General features: G+C 35.5%; 1 protein-coding gene across 1 annotated transcript in view; it reads right to left on the bottom strand.

Annotated features, from left to right (window-relative positions):
• ADAMTS18 (ADAM metallopeptidase with thrombospondin type 1 motif 18) overlaps nucleotides 1-23699 on the bottom strand; it is a 165699-nt gene that overhangs the window by 92158 nt on the left and 49842 nt on the right. The window contains exons 3-6 of the mRNA XM_074286587.1: nucleotides 23460-23653; nucleotides 21412-21495; nucleotides 11157-11316; nucleotides 6429-6534 (exon numbers count right to left, since the gene is read on the bottom strand). Of these exons, the coding sequence (XP_074142688.1) occupies nucleotides 6429-6534; nucleotides 11157-11316; nucleotides 21412-21495; nucleotides 23460-23653 (544 nt within the window). The remainder of the gene's footprint in view (nucleotides 1-6428; nucleotides 6535-11156; nucleotides 11317-21411; nucleotides 21496-23459; nucleotides 23654-23699) is intronic.

The raw sequence follows: 23699 nt of genomic DNA, 5'->3' as shown, positions 1-23699 counted from the left end.
TACTAGTTCCATATTCTAAGGATTCTCTTCCAGTATGGACATACTATATTCCACGTTCTAGGAATTTATGTACTGAGCTTCCTTTTAGCTCCAAGGGTCTCTGAATCTGTGAAGCCTTTTTACATTATATTGGAACAAAAAAAGAAATATTTTCCTTCCATATTCAAGTTAATTTAATAAATTCATTTTAGATGCCTAATGCATAAAGACTACTCTAGTTGAGGAGTGGGGCACAAAGATGAAATGTGACAGTTATAGTACTCATGAAAAGTTTATATTTTATCACAGGGGATAAGACATGTACTTATATACTCTAAAACTTAGAAGAAATCTATGATTTCATCCCTTCATGGATGTAAATGGTGTCCATACCTTAGAAGAGACTCTTCACTGTAGCCAAAACAACCTTGACGCAGTGGGTCAAGCTCAAGGTGATGAAGTTTAGCTAGGTTGGCCCTTAAGTGATAGATGCATATCTCCAGGGCCACCATTTGGAGCCTTTCCACTTTGATAAACCTAAGAGCTCCATTGGCATGAACTTTGAGAGTCTGAGCCCTTTTTATTTATATCTCTATGAGGCTTCTGAGGAGGAAAAGGGTGGAAGCTCACCAACCATTATAATAGAAAGTGAAATGTGATACAATGTGGCCCAAGAATGAGGTATGGTCCTAAAAGGGGGCTTTGAAAGATGTAAGCAGGGAGAAAGAGATCAATAAATCTCAATGATTACTACACAAGATCTTCAGGTCCACATAGTTATAGCTAAATGAAAGACGAAGATAAATTTCATCAGTGGAGAAAAGTCAATTATACTAGGGCTTATTATTGATGTTCAAAACTATGTTGCTAACAACCACCATTACCACTACAACCACACCAACAACAATCCCTTCTGCTTCCTATTTCCTATTGGGAAGGAATAGTAGATTGTATAGAAAGATTTAACTAAATAATAAATAAAAATAATAAATCCCACCTAATCAGAAATCCCCATGGCACCACTATTTTCCCACTCACCAAGGTTCATCATCTTGGAACCATCCCTTATCTCCAATACTACTCCCTTTTTCTTTGATATCTAATCAAATGTCAGATTTTGTTAATTATAAGTCTTCAGCATTCTTGCCACCACCCTATTCTCTCCCATAATATGACTACTAGCCTAGTATTCAAGTCTTTATTACACTTCACCTATAGTACAGCTCTAACTAATTTCTTAGTTTCTAGTTCCTCCTCTTTCTATTCTGTATTCCATACAGCTGTCAAAATTTTTTTCCTACAACCATGATCTGACAGTAGACTCATCTACTCTAAAACTCTTTATAACTGTCTCTTACTTTTAGGATAAAATAGAAATTCTTTAAGAATTTAAGACCCACTAGTCTTGTTCTTATCTGTCCTTAAATCATTATTCCACACATTGATCCAGAAAAAAGTTAGACTAATTGTTGTTGCCTGAATTCAACAATCTATAGTTTACCTTCATGCATGGGTACAAATCATCTTCCATACTTGGGATTCATTTCTTTACCTCTATTTTCTGAATCTATAATCTTCTCTAGCAAATTTTGTCTGACTTTCCATATACAGATTATAATGCTATTTCGGCTGAATATAAGTTCCTTCAAGATAAGAGCTTTCATTTTTGTTCTCACTTCTACATTACCCAGAATAAAACCTTATACATTAGTAGGCATCTAATAAGTGTTTGCTGAATTGAATCCCTGATAAAGGATCTAATAGCATTTTATTGTGTGATGGTTAGAACATTGTTCTTGGAATTAGGAAGAATTATAATCTAATCCTATCTTAGATATTTGTTAATTGTGCATACCCAGGCAAGGCATGTACCTCTCTGAGATTCAGTATTCTTATCTATAAAATGGGAGCAATGATTAAATGAGATAACATGTAAAATGCTTTGAAAACTTCAAAATGCTATATCAATGCTAAGCAATAGATGCTAATGATGGAGAATTCCCCAGGCACTCCCTTCATAGGAAGCCAATTCCATTCCATAAAATCAAGGATTTCATTCCTGTGTCTATTCTAAGGACTCCAGGCTATACTAGATAGTTTGTATGGCTTTTTGGAAAGATAATTGTTTAGCAAATTTTCCTCAGATTGAAATGAATTCTTCATACCCAACTTCCATCATTTTTTGTTTGGAGTCAACTAGGACCAATTGGATCCATATTCCACGGCCTACCCTCCTTCATTTATTTGTCAGCACCTTCAAACTGTAGCATGCTGTAAGCCAAAATAGGATCTTTCCTTGAATATAATGTCAGAAGACCTGGATTCAAGATCTGAGTCTCCCTGCACACCCCATGACAAGGGATCACAGTTCCTCCATATCTTAGGATCCTGTCTTTGTGAGCTGATATGATTGAAATAATTTATCTAGTGATGGCCAGCCATCCAATGAGCTACTCCACTTTAAGGGCTAGTCACCAAATGCACTGTCCAAAGCCAGGACCCTACTTGGAGCCACAGGTGCAGGACCTGTCAGAGACAAAGGCTGCCAAAGTTTTCTAGATGCCAGGGTCACACTCCCAAGCAAGGAAAAGTTGTGCTGTTCTCACTCCTAACTTGTAACTTCAAGAATGGTTTTCCTCTCATTTGACTGAAGTAGGGAGAGCCTCCTCTCATGACTCTACACAAATGGTACTGGCGTCATTTAGGGCACTTTATTACTTGTTTGTTGTTAAGTTGGTAAAATGAAATAGGTTTGGAGTCCTGGGACCTGGGCTTACAGCCTTACTCTGTAACTCACTATCTGCATGATTCCAGACAAATCTCTTCTCGATGTTTCAGTTTGTAATATTAGAAGACTGGACTGGATAATCCCTAAGGCTCCTTCCAGCTCTGGATACTACAATTCTCTACCTTGGTAGGATGAGTACACAGATATATATGGACAAAAAAGCTCATATTTAGAGAGTGCTGGGAGATCCCTGAATAAATGACTACAAAAATGCAAAATATTCTTCTGAGTATGAGAAAGGTCACAATTTGGATTTCCTGCAGAGGGATATGTCAGTGTTGTGGTCTCTAAGCAAATTTTAGCATGGAAGTAGGATTTGTGGTTTATGAAAAAAAACCAAATTTTTTTTTGTTAGAAATTAAACTGATGCTTTTTAAAAATCTTGTTAAAAGTCTCTGGAGCTCAGTTTCTACTTTGGTACAATATGGGACTGAACTCCATAGTCTCTAAGGACCATTCCAACTCTCGCTTCTTCTGTTCAAAGGTCACTTTCAACTGTAACAGTTTATGAATCTTATTTTCATTCAGACATGAGCCAAGGTCTCTAGGGCCATCTTTAGTCGTCCTGATCTAGATCTAGCCACTGGACCCAGATGGCTCTGAGGGGAAAGTTTAACCTTGCACAGCCCTTCCTCACTGAAATCCAATTCCCTTTCATGTCCTGGCATCCCCTCCCTGATGACATGGTCCTCTTAGAGATCAAAGGATAAATAACAATCTCTGGAACTGCATCTGGCTAGGAGCACCAATGCAGATCAGCACTTTCTTTGCAATCGATAGTCTTAAGTTGCCTAGGTAACCTGCCTAGGGTTATAAAAGTCATGCACATACCAGATAGTAACAGAACCCAGGTTTCTCTGACTCCAGGGCCAGCTCTCTTATCCACTACAATACATTGTTTTTTAATCTGTGGTTAGAAACCCCAAAGAGGGTCTCATAAATAAATGCGGGGGTCCACAAAGTTATATTTAATTATAACTATCAGTAAATGTTTAATTTGTATACCTAGTCATGTAAAAATTTCTCAGGTGAAAAAGAATCTCAAGTGGAAAAAGTTGAAGAACTATTCTACCTTTCCCCCTTCTTACAAAATCCCTAACAAAACCTGGAAATGTATTTTACATGTCCAAGGATCCATGATATCCAAGCTATAATTTTTCTTTCATCAGAATTCTAACAGTATTAAAGGGGACCTCAAAAGAGGTTTAACTATCTAAATCATGAATGATAGTAAGGGAAATTCATATGCAGCTTTACAATTTGCAAAGCACTTTACAAACATTATATCATTTGGCCTTCAAAACAACCTCATGAGTTATGTGCCCAAGTTATCTGTCCAAGGTCACAGAGTAAGCATCAGAAACAGGATTCAAACTTCCTGACTCCAATGCCCTCTCTACTAATACCATACCTCCTCTCTCTGACATTCCTAAAAAGTGGTCATCTAGTCTTTACCAGAAGACCTCCCATAGATAGAATTCCTTAATTCCTAAGATAATCTTTATTGTGAGACAGTTGATATCCACAAATTTATGTGGACCCATTGGTTGTCATTTAGGTGCTTGAAGAAGAAAATCTGTTGACTGGAACTAACCAGTAGTTTGAAAGGAGATTTCTTGATTTAAAAAAAAAAAAAGAAAAAAAAGAAAAGAAAAGAAAAACAACAACAACAACAAAAAAACAACATTCAATTATCCATTCCAGTGTTATTGCCATGGTCACTGTATGCACATTCTCTATGAAAATGAGAAATGATAAGTGAATGAGCCAAATGTAAACCTGGAATTCTTAAGATATTATTAGAAGAACCATTAAAAATATTCAAAAACTTTGAGATCTTGGATTTATGTTTTGAATAGAACACAGAATCTGAATTCAAGAGACCAGGTTTCAAATCCTAATTCTGACACCTTCCAATTCAGTGGCCACAGCCAAATCCTTTGAATTTAATTTAATTCTACTCAAAAAGAATTTATAAAATGCCTCCTAAGAAGAGTACCATTTTCTCATCTGTTAAATGGGCAAAATAATATTTAGGCTACCTCTGTCAAACGACTATTTTGGGAACCATAGAATTGAAGAATTCAGGCCAGAAAATATTTCAGTGGCTATCTATTACAACTTTTAGCTGAAATATATTTTCATTATAAGTCAAGAAGCAGATATTCAGTATCTGTTTGAGAAATTCCTTCAGTGGGGAATAATCCACTACATTTTAAGACTTCCCATTTTGTTTCTTAAAAAATTGTTGGGAAGGGCTTTTTTCCTGACATTTTGTCTAAAATATCTTTGCACCTTCCATCTATTGTTCCTGTTTTTTTCCTTTGGGGCCAGACAAAATGACTCTAAACTCTCTTCCATATGACAGTATTTCCAATCATATTTTGAAAACCTTAAAATGATAACAAATATAACTTATTATTATGCCCATAAATTTCAGGCCATAAGGGACCCCAGAGCATAACCTCAGGTCCAACCTTGAACTGAGCAAGAATCCCTGACAACTATCTAAATTCCAAAATGTTGACTTTTATAGACAGGAAGCTCACCTTTTAGAGTCTTTCTATCTATGACACTAAACCAACCCACTATACAACAAGTATTTTTAAACTCCTACTATATGCAAAGTATAGTACTAGATGCAAGGGATGTAAAGACAATGTTTAAGTCCCTAAACTTCAGAAGTTTACATTCTATGGGGGAGATACAACATGTAAACAGATAAATTGGTATAACAAAAAGTGGACTGAATTAGGAGCCAGAGGACCTGGGTTCAAATGCAGCCTCTGCCACTTACTATCTGTGTGACCCTGTTCAAATAACTTAGCATTCTGGGTCTCAGTTTGCCCATCTACAAAATAAGGGTGTTTGACTAAATGTCTTCTAGCAGAAATATGGAAAAGGAGTTATAAATCTTTAAAAGCACCTAGAAATCGGAACTATTATTGTTATTGATGGTTTTCAAAGCAATATGTTCAGCTATGCCAGGCGATCATTGAGAGATGCTTCATACTTAATAATGACTGTGAAAAACTCAGGTCTGACCATGTCACTCTTTTCCTCAAGAAACTCCAGTGGCTGCCTCTTACCTTGAGTAGAAAATGCAATATGTCCTCCATCCTTCCCCTTTTTGGTTTCTAAATCCCTCCACAAACTAGCTCCAGCCTCATTTCACATTAGTTTCCTTGACTTAGTCCATACTTTAGACAAACTTTTCAGTCTGTTATTCCCCATACACAGTATTCCAAATCTGATTCCTATCTCTACACCATCTGCTCCCATGCACTCATCCCTAACCTCTGCTTCACAGAATGCTCAGGTGTCAGTTCCTGTTCATGTTCTCCCAGTTTCTAATGCCCTCCCCTAGTCATTTCCTTATGCTTATTTTAAATTTAATTTTATATATATATATATATATATATATATATATATATATATATATATATATATATATATATATATATATATATATATATATATATATATATATATATATATATATACATAAATATACATAAATAAGTCCTTAGAGGCAGGATCTTCATTTTTGTTTCTGCATATCCAACATATTAAACCTACAGAGCCCGGCACATAGGACATACTTAAATGCTTGCTGACTAAATGAATGAACAAATGAATGATGACTCAAAGCATCACTTACTTGTGGCCTGACTCATGAGCTATGGTAAATGCCAGACCAAGCCCTGTGTCTTCATTAATGGTACAACTTCGATACTTGCTGCACATTCCACTGATGGGAGCAAAACCTACAGGAAACACCAAAGCCAGATGTTATTCCAATTTTCTATGTATCATTTAAATATAAGTTCTTTTCTTACACTCTAAGGATTCAGGGTAGAGTTAGCTATGTTAGATATCTCTTCTTTAACTGATATCACTCCAAATTCATGCAGTATGAAACATACAGTATAAAACTCCATTCAAGTAGCCTGATGCTTCCTCACAACAAATAAGAGTTTCCTTTAGTTAATTGTTGAGGGCCATGCCATTAGAACACATGCTTTTAGCAGGCCTTAACTATCTGGAAAGGTTTCAAATAGGGCCTTTGATGTTGATGATTCGATTCAATCCAACAAGCATTTAATAAACACTTACTGTAAGCCAGCTGTGCACTAGGGATACAGAACCAAAAATGAAAACAACCCAGTTTTCAAAGAGCTTATATTCTATTGGAAGGATAAAATACATACATATAAATAAACATATAATATATACAAAGAAAACATCACATGTCCAGATAGGAGAATTAGCTCCAAATAAATTTGCTAACGAAATTCTAACAAATGGATTTCTCCATATCCAATCTCTTTTCTGAGTTCCAGTCTCTCATTTCCATCTGCTGTACATTGCTACTTGGATGTCCCATTAGTCTCTCTCACTTAACATATCCATCACAGAACTCATTTTTTCTCTAAAATTTGCCTCTGCTCCAAACTTATATAATCTCTGTTTAAGTAAATATCCTTCCAGTCATCCAGACAATAAACCAGAATCATTTTTGAATCTTTTGTCTTCCTTATGATGCTCCACATCTAATCAATTGCCAAGTCTTTGCTGTCATTTCTATCTCCACAAAATCTCTCCGACATTCCCTTCTTTTTTACACTAATACTATCCTGTTTTAGGCTTCCATAACTTTTTACCTGCATTTATTGTACCAGCCCCACTAAATGGTCTGTCTTCAGTATCTCCCCTCTCCAATTCATTCTTTACAAGGCTATTAAAAATAGTCTTTCTAAGACACATCTCTCCATGTCACATCCATGCTTTAAAACCTTCAGTGGTTCCCTATTACCACTAGGATAAAGTACAAACAATCTGGTATAGTATTTAAGGCCCTCTACAATCCAATTCCAACTTATTTATCTAATTTTATTTAACATATCTCCATCTCAGATACTCTGAACTCCAAGCTGAATTCTGAATTATTCTTGCCTTTTCCTACTCCTGTGGATATCCCATACTTGGAACAAAATCCTTCTCATTCCTTCTTTTGAGATTCATCTCAAGTGCTGCCTTTCCCATGAAGATTTCCCTGATTCTTCAACTAGCAGTAATTTCTCCCTTCTCATATTCCTAGAGTAAGCTATATGGATCTCACCTCTGGTCACCTCCAACTCTTTAAGTCCTTTATGTCATATCCTACCACTCTTATCTAACAGTTTTTAAGTTTCTCAAGGGCTGAAGATGAGAAAGATAGACAGATAATTGATAAATAGAAAGCTACATGGGCATATGGAGAATGGATAAACCATATATGATATATAAATAAGAAGCTAGGTAGGTTCATAGGTAACTGATAGATTGATAGATAGAAAAATAAACCTCCTTTTATAACCAATGGCAATACATAGAAATCCCTGCTCTTTTAGAAATGAAAAGCAATTGGGAATAAACTTATTTTAACTTTATATAATAATTATCTTAACTGATCTCAAGGTATTTTAAGTCAATAACAATTCATATTTTTGTAGCACTTTAGAGCTAACACTGAACTTTCCTCTTAACTCTGCCTGCTATGTAATGAAAATGTTAGCATTCCATTTTGCAGATGAAGCACTTGAGGCTTAAAAAGTGAAGTGACCTGGCAAGACATAGAGAGTATCTGAGTCAGGACTTAAATTCAAATCTCTTGATTCCAGAAATGCCTTGGGAGCATCTATAATAGGAAGCAACATTAGCTTTTTTTAAAATTGTAAATATCTAGTACATTGATAGGATGTAGTTACATAATTATCAAGAAATATTTGCAGAATACCAAAATGGTATGGGCAGCTAGCTAAATATCACTGAAGACAGAATATTGGACCTGGAGTTAAGGAGACTCATGTTCCTGAGTTCAAATCTAGCCTCAGGAACTTATTAGTTATGTGACTTCGGGCAAGTCATTGTTATTATAAGTCAAAGTATTTACCTTTTTCATCACTGACAGATTAAGTGAATCAGCTTTTAACTAACTTCCCCAGGAGTGCACTGGTGGCTACATAAGAATTTTGATGCCAGCTGAGTCAAGTTCTTCTAGTAAACTGCCCTTCTTTTTATTACGTCAATGGTCAAACTCTGGTTCAGTGAAAAGAGCATTGAACACCTCTTCATAACCCTGAGCAAAGTAGCCAATGTGTCTGAATGCCAGTTTCCTCTTTAAGGAAGAGGGATAAATCTTGCAATTCATAAAATGTGTGTTAAGTACTTACTGTGTGCAAGAGAACTGGGCTCAGACTAGAGTTACTAGAATTTAGAAAAACTGCTCTTTTTAAATAAGCCTCAGAGTTTAATGGACATTGAGTCTGTAGTTGGAAATAATGCGTTATATATAGTAAGTAAGCAATGATTTTAGATTTGAGATAATAATTGTAAAGTGCTTAGCACAGTACCTGACACACAGTAAGTTATATGTAAACATTAGCAGTTGTTTTTATAGGCTATTATTATTTACATACCTTTCTGAGCTTAACAAACTTACTTTCTATACCACTACCTCCCTACATCAGACCCCTCCCCCAGCTCCTCATCAGGAAAAGATAGTGGCTGGAATAAATGATCTTGATGGTCATTTTGAAGTTTAAATTCTATATTCTTCTAGCAGCTACAAAACACTAGGGACAATAAAGAACAGGGGTGATAGAATGTTATAAGAATGTAGTAATAAGACCTGTGTGTGTGGCCCAGCTCTGAGACTGTCATGTTGGGCAAATTGCTTGTTCTGAGCTTCAATTATCTCATCTCAAAAATTTGTCTACCTAACAAAGGTTGTTGTGAGGATAGCAGTTTGTAAACCAAAAGATTTACAATCTAATAGATGCTTAATAAATATTTGTTGACAATCAATGGAAGCTTAATTTTATTTGTTTTTCAGTTTAGAATGTATTTATTCCAACTATTTCATTTTCTTATGAGGAAGATGAGCCTGAAAGGAAATGGCTTTCCCAGTCATACAACTGCTACGCTATTTCTACTACTGTTGCTTCTGCAGCTGTTACTACCATCACTGCTGCTGCTGCCTTCATTGCTACTACTATCAGTGCTGTTGCTTCTTTAACTGCTGCTGCTACTATCACTATTGCTGCTGGCTTTACTGCTGCAGCTTTTGTTGCTGCCTTCACTGCTGCTGCTGCCCTCACTGCTACTACTATCACAGCTACTGCTGCCTTCACTGCTACTACTATCATTGCTGCTGCCTTCATTGCTATTATCATTGCTACTGTTATCTTCACTGCTGCTGTTGCCTTTACTACTGCTGTTGCTGCTGCTTTCACTACTGTTGCTGCTTTCACTGCTACTGTTACTATCACTGTTGCTGCTGCTTTCACTACTGTTGCTGCTTTCACTGCTACTGCTACTACCACTGCTACTGCTACTATCACTGCTGCTGCTACTATCATTGCTGCTGCTACTATCACTGCTGCTGCTGCTTTCACTGCTACTGTTACTATCACTGTTGCTGCTGCTTTCACTACTGTTGCTGCTTTCACTGCTACTGTTACTATTACTGTTGCTGCTGCTTTCACTACTGTTGCTGCTTTCACTGCTACTGCTATCACTGCTACTGCTACTATCACTGCTGCTGCTACTATCACTGCTGCTGCTGCTTTCACTGCTACTGTTACTATCACTGTTGCAGCTGCTTTCACTGCTACTGCTACTATCACTGTGGCTGCTGCTTTCACTACTGTTGCAGCTTTCACTGCTACTGCTACTATCACTGCTGCTGCTGCCTTCATTGCTACTATATCACTGCTGCTACTACTATCACTGCTGTTCCTGCTGCTTTTTTTATTGCTGCTATTATCATTCCTATTACTGACTTCACTGCTGCTGCTACTACTGCAACTTTCCTATTACTATTACTAATAATAATAACAGCTAGCATCTATATAACACTTTATGGTTTGCAAAGTATTTTGTAAATGTTATCTCCTTTGATCCCAAAAATTCTGTGAAGAAGGTGTTTTATTCTCTTCTTGTCACAGACGAAGCTAAGAGGTTAGAGCGTCAAATAGCAAGTAAGTATCTGAGGCAGAATTAGCATTGAGGTCTTTCTGACTGAGCTTCAACATTCTATCCACTATGCCACCATAAGTGACATGGCATTTTATGGTTTCCTAATTACTTTCTTCACAATAATCCAGTGAAAAAAAACCAAGGCAAATATTTATTATTTCCAATTTATAGGTGAGGTAACAGTATTGAAGAAAAATAATTTGCTCAAAGTCATATCTCTACTAAAGGGGAACCATCTATACTTAAATCCAACTCATTTGGCTCCTAGTACATGATGTTTTCCTTTGTTTTTCTATAAACCACTAGTTGTTACAAAATAAAAAGTTCTAATCAACCTTGAAAATGTGAGACATTTTTGGTACTGTACCTAGGGTGTCACATGGCTCGTTCTTCCAGGAACAGATATCCAGGCCTGTTAGTAAAATAGCATGATCATGTCGCTTGTTGTTTTTCCCGATGAGAGCAGACTGCCATTGACAAAAGCTATTCAGAGATTGATCTGCATGGTGATTGATCAGTAATCCATTCTATGGGGAACCCACACCAAATAAAAAATATTAATAAGCAACAAGTATATTGTAATTAAGTGAAACTCAAACTACATAAATTCAAAAGAAGAAAAGTAAAATGATCAATCACTCCCCTGCTCAAAAATTCTCCATATCTCCCTAACTGACTATAAGATCAAATATAAACTTCCTAATGGAGCTATCTTAATGTTCATTCATCCAATAAATGTGTGTTAAGTACTTACTATGTACTGTGATCTGCATTTACTAAGGCACAGAGATTAAATAAAGTAATGTCCCAGCTTTCATGAAGCTTACGATATAATGGACTAAATGAGACATTCACAGAGACATAGAAGGTGAATTAGAATAAGATATGTACATAAAAAGACCATAAAATTTAAAGTCAGAAAGGGTATTCAAAATCTAATTCAAAGGCATTGATTGACAGAGGAGGATTCCCAAGGGGAGCAATGGCATATTTCTAGTTATAGATAGTAAGAATCATACCCAGGATTCAAACCCATAGTTCTTTGATATATAGAAGGTATAAGATCATATGAAGAAGGATCACTTCCATCAGCAAAGTGCATGTATGATATTCTCACTAAAGTGGTGGTGTAGGAACCATGCCTTGAAGAAAAAAACTAGTAATTATAATATTTAATATTTATAAAGTGTTTGAAAGTTTACAAAACAATTTCTTTACAAAACTGTGAGAATAGGCAATAGAATGATCATGATGTCCACTTTGTTCATGAGGAAGCTAAGACTCAGAAAGATGAACAGATTTGAGTACAGTTACAAAATAAGTAAAGGTTGGAGCAGGGAGGTATGAAAAGAAGAAAAACCATCTAATTGCTCTTTATGATTTCAAGACACTAGTTCTAACAAGACTCCATAATAACAATTATAATGATAACAAAGCATCATGACAATTTAGAATAGAGCCAGATTGTACCTCTGTGTTGCCCAATCTATTTCTTTGACTCTTAAGGAACAGTTTTATCACATATTTTCCATCTCCAACCCCAACATATAATGGGTTGAACTTCAAGGAGTAAGGGGATAATGAAATGAATAACAATAAAAATATCTATGAATACCACTTGCATGAGTTCAGCCAATATATCAACAAAGAAATATTAAACAAATGGCTGAGTCAAGGGGATTTCTTTGTGGAAATGGTCATTCAGAAGTAGGTCATTGCCAACAGTAATTATAAAATCATTATTCTTAAGGACTCCAGATTTAGTGCCTAATGTAGATTATGGAATGAAAGAATAGAAATTGTGCAACACATCACTTCTCACTGTAAAAATTTCACTACCTACAAATGCCTAGCAGGACACAATTTGGTAGCTAGAATTATGTATCAGAAACTAGCTGTCTTTCATGGACTCACAAACACAGACATCAAAAAACCCTAAATAATTCAACCAATGAATCATAATCATTATCACAGAACAAATAGTAGCTATAATTATCCAAACATAAAAACTTTAGGATATTTTAATGGGCATTACCATAACAAATACTTATATAATTGCAATAAGAAATACTCTAAGCTATCTTGAATAAAAAACTTTCAAAATATAGAGATTAGTAGATGTGATCAATATCATGGTAAAAGGCATGAGGTACATCTCATCCCTCTTGTCCCATCTCCTACTAGAGTTATGCTGAGGATGTTTTCAATGAGCCTACAGAAGATTATCTTCCATCCTAATATTTCCATTCAGCTACAAATAGTTATTTTGTTGAGCTTACAGTAGTCTGCAAAACATTAAAGCAAAAAGAAGAATAATAAAATAGCAATTTATACAAATACTATTTCTATCAAACCTCAATGAAAAAGCTCAATGATGGTGATAATGGTGATGATGATATAAATACAAAGGCATTTGTAAAAATGATTCAGGATCAAGTTGTTGCAATCACAAATTATACAATAGTTATCTTTGGGGCTTAGATTAATAGATTAATCTGGATTAAATAGTATTTTGATGGAAACTAAACAACAAATTATAGCAGGTTACAAAACTTTTTTATCTTCCAGATTCTTTAAAAAAAGATACATAAGGTGATAAGAATCATATACTAGAATATTACTATCCTTAAAAAAACAATCTGTACAATACAAATGCAAACTTCAAAATATATTCCATCTAAATAACTATAATGGAATGTGTGTATTATTATACAAATACATATAGGACTATTACCCCCAACCACCAAAACACAATATTAATTCATGAAAATATAAGAATATTTTTAAAAGATTATCACTATATTGAATACTCATAAACTCTAAACTACATAGAATGAAAACTTTCAAGAAAAAATAATTTATGCTAATCTCTAAATCAGGGCTCTTTAAAGATAACCCTTCTGCAAATTAAAGCCATGTTTAAATAAATTAGACACATATCGTTTCTTTTTTCTTGTTTATTTTTACAGTTGTCCCAAAAATGTTTCCAGGAAATCTATAAAACCTAATCTCCCATCCCAATACTTTGAATTAAATTACAAAAAGCAGTCAGTCTTATCTACCTTCACAGATCACTTCTATCTGAGAAAAGATGAGAACAAGATAACTGATGATGATAATGATGACAGATGACAATTCTATAGTGTTTTAAGTTTTGAAAAGTGTTTTATACATATATACATATTTTCTCATTTTTGCCTAATTTCCAAGTTCCTATAAAGATTTATTATGATTATGATTACTAAGCTACTGTTGGTGATCTCTGAAAGGTCATTATGAATGGCACAAATGCTGTAGGACTGGAAAAGAGCCCATGTTTCAGTTATCAAAAGACAGAAGAGAAAGGAATGTGCAAACTATAGACCAGTGAACTTGACTTTTGATTTTTGGCAAAATTCTAGGAATAAAAATTCGTAATTGGCAAACCAGTGCTTGAGGACCAATAAATCTTTCCTGCTACTTGCTTTTGTATAGCCAGCCAGCTAAGAATAGTTTTTACATTTAAAGTTACAAAAGCCATTTTTAGCTTACTAGCCACAAAAGATCAGGCAATAAAACAGATTTGACTCTGGGGCCATAGTTTTCCAATCTCTGTTCTAAAATATACTATAAAGGGATAGTGAAAACCTAGAAAAGGAAATGCTGATAACAAAGAATTAGTACAGCTTCATTGAGAACAGGCCACTGCAGACTAACCTCATTTCCATTTTTGAGATAGAGCTGACCTCATTTCCATTGAGAGAGAGCTGAAAAATTCACTCTCTAACTTTGGTTGTACCCCAAGGCTCTGTCCTATTCTAATTATGCTTTCTCACTTGATGATCTCATCAGCCTCTGTGAGTTTCATTATCTTGTCTGGGCAGATGACTCTCAAATTGTATATCTCCAACCATCTTTTAGACATTTCAAATTGGACATCCCAAGTCAAAGAATAAGCATTTATGAAGTTTCTACTATGTTCCAGATATGATGCTAAAAATGGAAGATACAAAGAAAGACCCCCCCTACAAAATTCATTGCCCTCAAGCAGCTCACAGCCTAATAGTGGAAGACAATATGCAAACACAAGATAAATTGGGGATAGTCTCAGAAAGAAGATATTAATATAAGGGGGAATGAGAAAGGTGGGACTTGAGATGAGACTTTCCAGAAGCCAAGGAAGTAAGGAGAGAAGAGTGAGGAGTACAAGCCTTCCAAGCACGTAGGACAGCCAATGAAAATGTTCAGAGGTAGTAACAAGAGAGTCTTGTGCAAGGAAGAATAAGGAGGTCAGACTCATTGGATTGTAAATCACAGAGTACCTGGAGGGGAGTAAAGTAATAAGGGGCCAGATTATAAAGTGTTTTAAAAGCCAAATAAAAGATTTTATATTTGATTCCAAGGCAATAAGAAACGATTATAGTTTATTGTAATAGTGAGTGATCCAAACTATACTTTAGGAAATCACTTTGATAGCTGAATGAAGATGGACTGCAGTGAGCAAGATTTGAAGCAAGAAAGCCAACCAATAGGCTATTTTAATAGTTCATTCATTAAATGACAAGTGCCTGAAAAAAGAAGAATTGATAGGGCCTTAATAACAGATTGTCTCTAGGAGAGGAGAAATTGAGAAGTCAGGGATGACACCTAGATTGAGAGCTCAAATGCCTGGAATGAAGTTAACAATAATAGGGAAGTTAGGAAAACAGAAGAATTTGGATGAAGGAAAGGAAAGATAATGGGTTCAGTCTTGTACTTGTTGCTTAATATGTCTGAGACATCCAATAAGCAATTGAAAATAAGAGACTGGAGGTCAGTAGTAGGACTAGATAAGCAAATAAGAGCATCATCATTATAGAGACAATAAGTGCATCCATTAGAGTTAGTACAAGGAAAACAGAATAAAGTCCAAGAGAGAACCTTGGAGGACATCCATAATAAGTGAGCATGACTTTATTAAGGATCCAACAAGGGAAACTGAGAATTAGGAGGAAAACCAGGAGATAGTAGCATCACAAAAACCTAGAGAGAAAAAGTATAAAAGAAGATGGCCAATTGTTCAAGAGAGGTCAAGGAGGATGAGACCATTAGATGTGCAGATTAAGAGATTATTAGTGTGGATCAGGATAAATGTGGAAATATATGTAGAAAGATTGCACATGTTTAATATATATTGAATTACTTGCTGTCTAGGGGAAGGGAGAAATGAGGAAGTAGGGAGAAAAATATGAACTTACAAGGTTTTGCAAAGGTAAAAATTGAAAACTATCTTTGCATGTATTTTGAAAAATAAAAAACCTATTTTTTAAAGATTATTAGTAACTATGGAAGTAGTTTCAGTTGGAAGTCAAAAGCCATAGTGTAAAGAATTAAGATGTCTGCATTCTGGCTAGGTCAGATTACTTCTATAGCAGTATCTGGGCAGCACAGAAAAGGGAGGACAATAATAAACTAGAGAGCTAAGAAGAGATTTAGGAGGACCTTGAGAGTATTCCAGATGGGGATTGGCTAAAGAAAGAAAAAAAGAACAAAAGACTTAGTAAAAAGTGCAAAGATTGCAAGATGTTCCCTCCCCCAACTTCCTTGCAAGGGTGGGGATGGAACAATGGGTTCCATTGATATGGAACATTACCATAGGTATATAACCAGATTTTATAAGGCATTAGCAATTTTTGCTGATTTTCTTCCTCTTCTTTTTCTTTTTTTCCTTAAAAAAAGAAACCAAAACTTTGTTATATGGTTTGGCACTTTGGGAGAAGGATGGGAAGGAATATAGAAAGAAATTTAGGAAATGCAAAAATAAGATATAAATAAAAAGAATTCCAGTTTGTCATGTGAGAAAGGGTAACTAAGAAAAGATGAGTCCTATTTGGCTTCAGAAAGAACACTAAGATAATGAGGAAGATAATCAGTATTTGTTAATCAACAATTGTAAGGAAATATTTTAATTGTAAGGAAATATAGATATTTAATACATATATATTACATTACATATATATTAAATGTAAAATACACATCAGGAAATCTCCCTAACAGTTAAAACTGTCCCAAAGTAGAATGAGTTTCCTCATGGAGAATAAGTTCTACCTCATCAGAAGTCAATAAATGACCACTTTCTAGGTATACTGTGGAGAGGTAAGACTAGTTTTACTTGGAGGGTATAATAAGAGATACCTCTAGGACTGGCCCTCATTGAGTCATTGATATGTCCAAGCATATGGCCAAAACAGTTCAGGAACTACTATGTGAAGCTGTCTGGCATTACTGAAGACTATCTGAAGTCTCGGGTCTAATATTTTCTTCAAATAAATTAGAAGATATTGGACATGGAAGACAATTAAGATCATCACATAAAGCAAAATTAGCAATAAATATTAATTACCAATGTTGAAGTTATACCTAAATCAGCTATCTGAGTATATGAAAATGAGATGGAGCAATGGATAGAATGGCTGAACCTATATTCTGGAAGTCCAGCCTCAAACAATTACCAGCTGTGTAATCCTAGTAAACTCCTTTAACTTACATCTACTTTAATTTCTTCTTCTGTAAAATGAGTATAACAATAGCACTTGCCTTGAGGATCAAATGATATAATTTTTGTAAAGTATCTGGCACATAGTAGGCACTATATTAATGCTAGCTATCATTATTATGTTCATTGCTAACTCCTAGAGAAAAGACCAGAATTAATAAGATTTTAATAGGAAGGAATAAAAATGAAAAAGTCCTGGTATATAATTTAAAAAATATTAACTTCAAGATGAGTTATTCAAAATGAAGTATAAAGAGGCTGGGACTCACACAGGGTAACACAGGTGGAAAGTAATGCAACAAAGGCATGAACTGAACTCAGATCCTCTAACTCCAAAGCTAGGGATCTTTCCATAGCATCAACTGCATTCTTTTTCACTGGAGAGCATATCCACTGAAGAACATAGTAGGTATTTAATTAATATGGGTTGCACTGAATGCATCTAAATTCAAAGACATACTTAATTAAGACTATAAAATGTATTTTTATATAGCTTCCAGAAGAAATCTGTCAGATTTAGTAGGGCCACATTTTAATGTTGCTGACATCTGTTTAGCCAAATGTTACTTCCTAGTTTTACAAAACACATGAAAGCCAGAGTGGGCTCTTTGTGACTTCAAAACTGTTGCTATTTCCATTACTCCATGGTTCTCACTGATGCCATAAAGCAGAACCACATCCTTTCCCACTCCCCAAACACACATACCCATAATCTTAATACAACGTGCTAAAGTTTATATGAGGTTGATAGTTTGACATCTTTTCTGTCCAAAGTAGAATGTGATGCTTTAGGCAGTACTGAATTCTGATATTTTGGGGATCTTCAAAAAGAAACCGGATAGACATTTTCTGGGACTGCCTCCTTACTTTTCCACAAATAAGACACTGTATCTCTTGGCTCAGGGCATTTTCTCTCCTTGTTCTCCATACCTGGAATGTTCTCCATTCTTGCCTACACCTATGGACTTCTCTGGTTTCCTTTAAAGCTGAACTACAATCTAATCTACAGAAAGACTTTTCCAATCCTTCTTAATTCTAGTATTTTTCCTTGCTTAGTAATTTTCTACTTATCCCTTAACTAACTTATTTGTATAGATTTGTTTGCTAGTTGTTTCCCCTGTTTCTCTGTGAGATCCTCCAGGGCAGGGACATTCTTTTATTTATTTTTTGTAATCTCAGCATTTAGCATAGTGTCACGTACATAGTAGGCATTTAATAAATATTCACTGATTAACTAAAAGAAGAAATTCCTTTGAGTACAAGTTTGATCTGGTATAGAGTTTCTTTACATTTTGGTGTCAAGATCCCCATTGTCAGTCTGGCAAAGTCTATGGACTCCCTTCTAAAAATAATGTTTTGAAATAATTGAAGGAATTGATCAATTTCAGTTAGAAAATAAAAGGAAGGAAAAAATGTATTTTATTTCTCTTCCAAAAAATCTATCCACAAATCCCCTCAGAATCCAAGGACTCTAACTTAAGAACTGTTCATCTAAATAATCTCTAAAACTCTCATCTAGTACTGAGGTTCAATGCTTCTATCATATTCTGTTTGATTTTATGAATTCTAGAATGTTAAAGTTCAAAGAGGCTTCAGAAATTAACTTATTTTAGCCCATTGTCTGAAGTCATCATCCCTTCTATGGGCAAATTTCCTAATAAAATGTTTCTTTGCTATGGGAAAGAACATCTGAAAATCCTTAAACTTCTATCCACCTCTCCTAACCATCTAGTAGTTTATGGATTTAAGAATTAAGAGCATATTTCCTTGGGAGAGGAAGTTTCTATCACTCTAGTTAGTTGAGAGATTCAGAGTCAATAAATATTTATAAAGTTCTTCCTATCATATATAAGACCCATGTAACAAGAAGCCTATGTATAATTGGGAGGTGTGTGTATATATATATATATATGTGTGTGTGTGTGTGTGTGTGTATGTATATATATATATATATATATATACACATTATATATATATATATATAAAATTTATTTGTTTTCCCAATTAGATGGTAATAAGGAGGTTTTAAACACATACACACACACACACACACACACTGTCCCTTCTTGAATACCAATTCAATTGTAAAATAGCAATTTGATGATTTGAAGACAGATGAAGAGCCTTTCAAAAAAAAATTCTCTATTGTTTGAGGGTCTCATGACCATTAACACAGACATTCCTAAGAAATAGGGAAGATTCAGAAAAGAGCCTCTAAGATGTAACTGTCACTTACTATGACTCAAAACCACAACTTCCCTGATTTTTGATATATTCTGGTTACTTAAAGCATAGTCTAGTAAACATAAGGCTTTCCCTATAATGAATGTGCCACAAAGAAATACAAACACACAGGAAAAGCTATTCAGGGGATCTGACTCCTAACACCCACCATGTTCTGACACAAAAAAAGATTTCTGCTCGGCTCTCTTACCCTCCTGACAATGAAAACAGCTGCATAACCACAGTGTTAAGACCAATTTAAGAAAAATTTCTCAGGCACCTGAATTCTCCCTGTTTTTCTGCTTTTCCAAACATAGCCTGCAAAGTAGGAGGATGGGTGATTCCATCCTTAGTAGTCCTGGCAACAGCTGCTGCCTTTCTGCTCCTATAAGTCAATTTTTCCATCTTCATGGCTGTGTAAATATATGGTGCCTAGAGCAGTTCTATGGTGTCTAGAGCAAACAGTAAATATTCACCAAATTTTAGTACCTTGGTTATTATTATTATTATTATTATTATTATTATTATTATTATTATTATTATTATCAAACAACAATTTAGTTAGCACCTACTGCTACTACTTGGAAGCCTTCTCCAGTCATTCTGATCTATTTCTTGCCACTGGATACACATGGCCACAAAGGAGCCTTACTTAAATCCAATTCACTTGCAAGTCACCACATGACTTTCCCCATACTATGGTCCTCTTTGAGAATGAAGGACAAACTATTACTATTTACTGCTAATAAGAATTTTCTATTTCATGACAATGTCTATGTTAATTTCATGGAACCTTCATACAATGTAGACTTTTTTTTAAAAAAGGCTGTTCATCCTTTCATCAAATTGTGCTATAATCTATTTTACAACTGAATTAGAATTCAGGAATAGGATGTGTGTGTGTGTGTGTGTGTGTGTGTGTGTGTGTGTGTGTGTGTATACAGAGTCTAAGATTATGGAGAGCAGAAGTCTAGAACACAGAAATTCACAAAACAGTCTCCACCCAAAGGGAGCCTATCATCTAGCAGAATGAGATAAGATTGTATCCCACCGATGTGGGGAAATTGGGACACTAATACATTGCTGGTGGAGTTGTGAAAGAATCCAGCCATTCTGGAGAGCAATCTGGAATTATGCCCAAAAAGTTATCAAACTGTGCATACCCTTTGACCCAGCAGCGCTACTACTGGGATTATATCCCAAAGAAATACTAAAGAGCGGAAAGGGACCTGTATGTGCCAAAATGTTTGTGGCAGCTCTTTTTGTTGTAGCTAGAAACTGGAAGATGAATGGATGTCCATCAGTTGGAGAATGGTTGGGTAAATTGTGGTATATGAAAGTTATGGAATATTATTGCTCGGTAAGAAATGACCAGCAGGAGGAATACAGAGAGGGTTGGAGAGACTTAAATCAACTGATGCTGAGTGAAATGAGCAGAACCAGAAGATCACTGTACACTTCAACAACAATACTGTATGAGGATGTATTCTGATGGAAGTGGAAATCTTCAACATAAAGAAGATCCAACTCACTTCCAGTTGATCAATGATGGACAGAGGTAGATACACCCAGAGAAGAAACACTGGGAGGGGAATGTAAATTGTTAGCACTAATATCTGTCTGCCCAGGTTGCATGTACCTTCGGATTCTAATGTTTATTGTGCAACAAGAAAATGATATTCACACACATGTATTGTACTTAGACTATATTGTAACACATGTAAAATGTATGGTATTGCCTGTCGTCGGGGGGAGGGAATAAGGGAGGGGGGGTAATTTGGAAAAATGAATACAAGGGATAATATTATAAAATATATATATATATATAATAAAAAAAAAATTAAAAAAAAAAAAAAAAAAAAAAAGATTGTATCCCACCACTTACAGGTTCTTGTTCCAGGAGAAGGAGGCTCACCACCACAATGTTTATGTCACTTCCAATGGTCCCATCTTTAAAAAGACTGGAAACCTGATTAAATAATGAAACAGATAACAAAAATGCAATAAGAGAAAACTAACTTTTCTCAAGGAGAAAAGAAAAATGTCACCTACTTTATATCAAAATATAATGAGAACAAATTTTACTGCTGAAAATAAAAACTCAAAATATTTGTTGCACTCATTCATTCATTCATTTACTAAGTGCCTTGCTAAGCTGTATGTTAAAGGGTGAGGATTTATAAAGATGGGGATAGAGATGGATAGATAGATGAATAAGACATAATTCTCCCCTCAAGTACCCTAGAGTTTAGTAGGGAGTTAATACATATACACAAATAATAATAGCTAACATTTATGAGGCACTTTATGCATTTTGCAAACAGTTTATCCTCCCTACAATCTTGGGAGATTGATACTATTGTTATCTTGCAACTAAGTATCTGAAGCAAGATTTGAACTCAGGTGCTCCTGACTCCAGGTCCAGTGCTCTATCTACTGTTTCATCTAAATGTCTAGAATGATTTCTAACTAAACTCAAGAACTAGTGCCCAAGCTAAGCCAGGAAGCAAGGAAAAGGAGGTGGAGGGAGTTAGGGCTGAGGCTATTCAGAACCCAGTGCAAAGTGAAGGGTCATTGTAAATAAGATACAAATATGGATGAGGTAGAATAAGAACAGCAAATACCAAGTAAGTTATTTGGCTGGACATAAAATGAATGATAGGAAATAGTAAGAAAAAAAGCTGAGAAGGTAGATTGAAGCCAGATTGTAGAAAGCCTTGAAAGCACAGCTTAGTAGTTTGCATCTTTCGAAATACAGGCTTAAAATATCAGAACTAGATTGTCCACAGAGGCTCTCTAGTCCAACATGAACAGGAATCTCATCTAAAACATTTCTGATGAACAATCATTTATCGGGCAAGGTGTGAAACAGTTCTAAAGAGATTAAGGGATTCTGCTTACAGATTCCTATAGTTTCACTTCAAATAGGATTAGGGTAGAAATTCATCTCTCTTCTGGCTTTGCTACTTTGGGACTTCTCTGACTTTTCAACCGTGCCCAGGGGAGCTCATTACTGGGGAAAACTACAGCATCCTATGAGATCTTATCAGTCTTGGGACTCTGCCTGATGACATTATTCTCTGCTCCTCTGACTGGAGGGCAGAATCATGAACTCCAAAACCTGCATTGAAGAAAAGAGCTTGGTCTGACACCTTATTTCTTAGCTGACTGTACTATTTTGGGGCTTTTCTAACTTTACCACATGCTGGTATAGGGGCTTTTTTTCCCCTGTCAGCTTTCTTTTGTGTATTGTCTTCTTCCATTATGCTGTAAACTCTTTGAGATTGGGAACATTTTTTTTTTTTTTAAGTAGAATACCCAATGCCTGGAACTTAGGTTCTTAATAAATATATATTGACTTTTGGGGTGGGGTAAGTGGGACTAGGTCAGGTTGGATAATTTTCTATCTAAGCCAGAAATAATTTGGAAAGTTGATTAAAGTTAAAGTAACTAAAATTCTCTGGAGATTTGTGCCTAAAACAAGAGTACAATATTACGATTTTTTCATCAATAGTACCCATAGCTTCATCATCTATGACCAGAAAGGCACTTAGGCTAATCATGAAGCAAGAATGAGGAATAGCTAATGTACAATCCAAGTGTTAGATAGATATCCTACTACATATGAATAAACAAAAGAAGACCTCTAGTTTTGAGGGTTCATAATGTTCAAGGAAGTCATGGAAAAATACAGAATCAAAAAACATTGGGCTACCCTAATCTGTATCCAAATAGATGGATTGTAAGTTCCTTGAGAATAGAAATTATATATTTTAGTTGTGGAAACTGAGATGGTCAGTGGTTAAGTGATGGGCCCAGGATCACACAGCTAGTAAGTGTCAGAGGCTAGGTCTGAATGCATATCTTCCTGACTCCAGCATCCCTGAGCATCCAGACATTAAAAATCTGGTGTCAGTCCATTCTGGGCCTTACCATATTCATTACAGTTAAGATGTATGTAGTCACGTTTTCTTTGCCGTGTTTTTCCACCATTTTTTTATCAGCCACAACAAGCGTCTCCACGTTGAGACCTCTCTGGGACTTCCCAGCAGACCTTCTGAGCCGTCCAGTGCTGACATATTCATCCACCCTTATGTAGGTATCATCTGTGGGAGGCTTGGGGGCATCTGCAAAGAGAAAAAGTCACTTTGGCAGAGGGTCTGGAGGGAGACC

Source organism: Sminthopsis crassicaudata, chromosome 2 (assembly GCF_048593235.1).
Source record: "Sminthopsis crassicaudata isolate SCR6 chromosome 2, ASM4859323v1, whole genome shotgun sequence".
NCBI lineage: Eukaryota > Metazoa > Chordata > Mammalia > Dasyuromorphia > Dasyuridae > Sminthopsis > Sminthopsis crassicaudata.
Note: the sequence above shows the minus strand (reverse complement) of the source record. Positions and strands in the feature narration are given on the sequence as shown.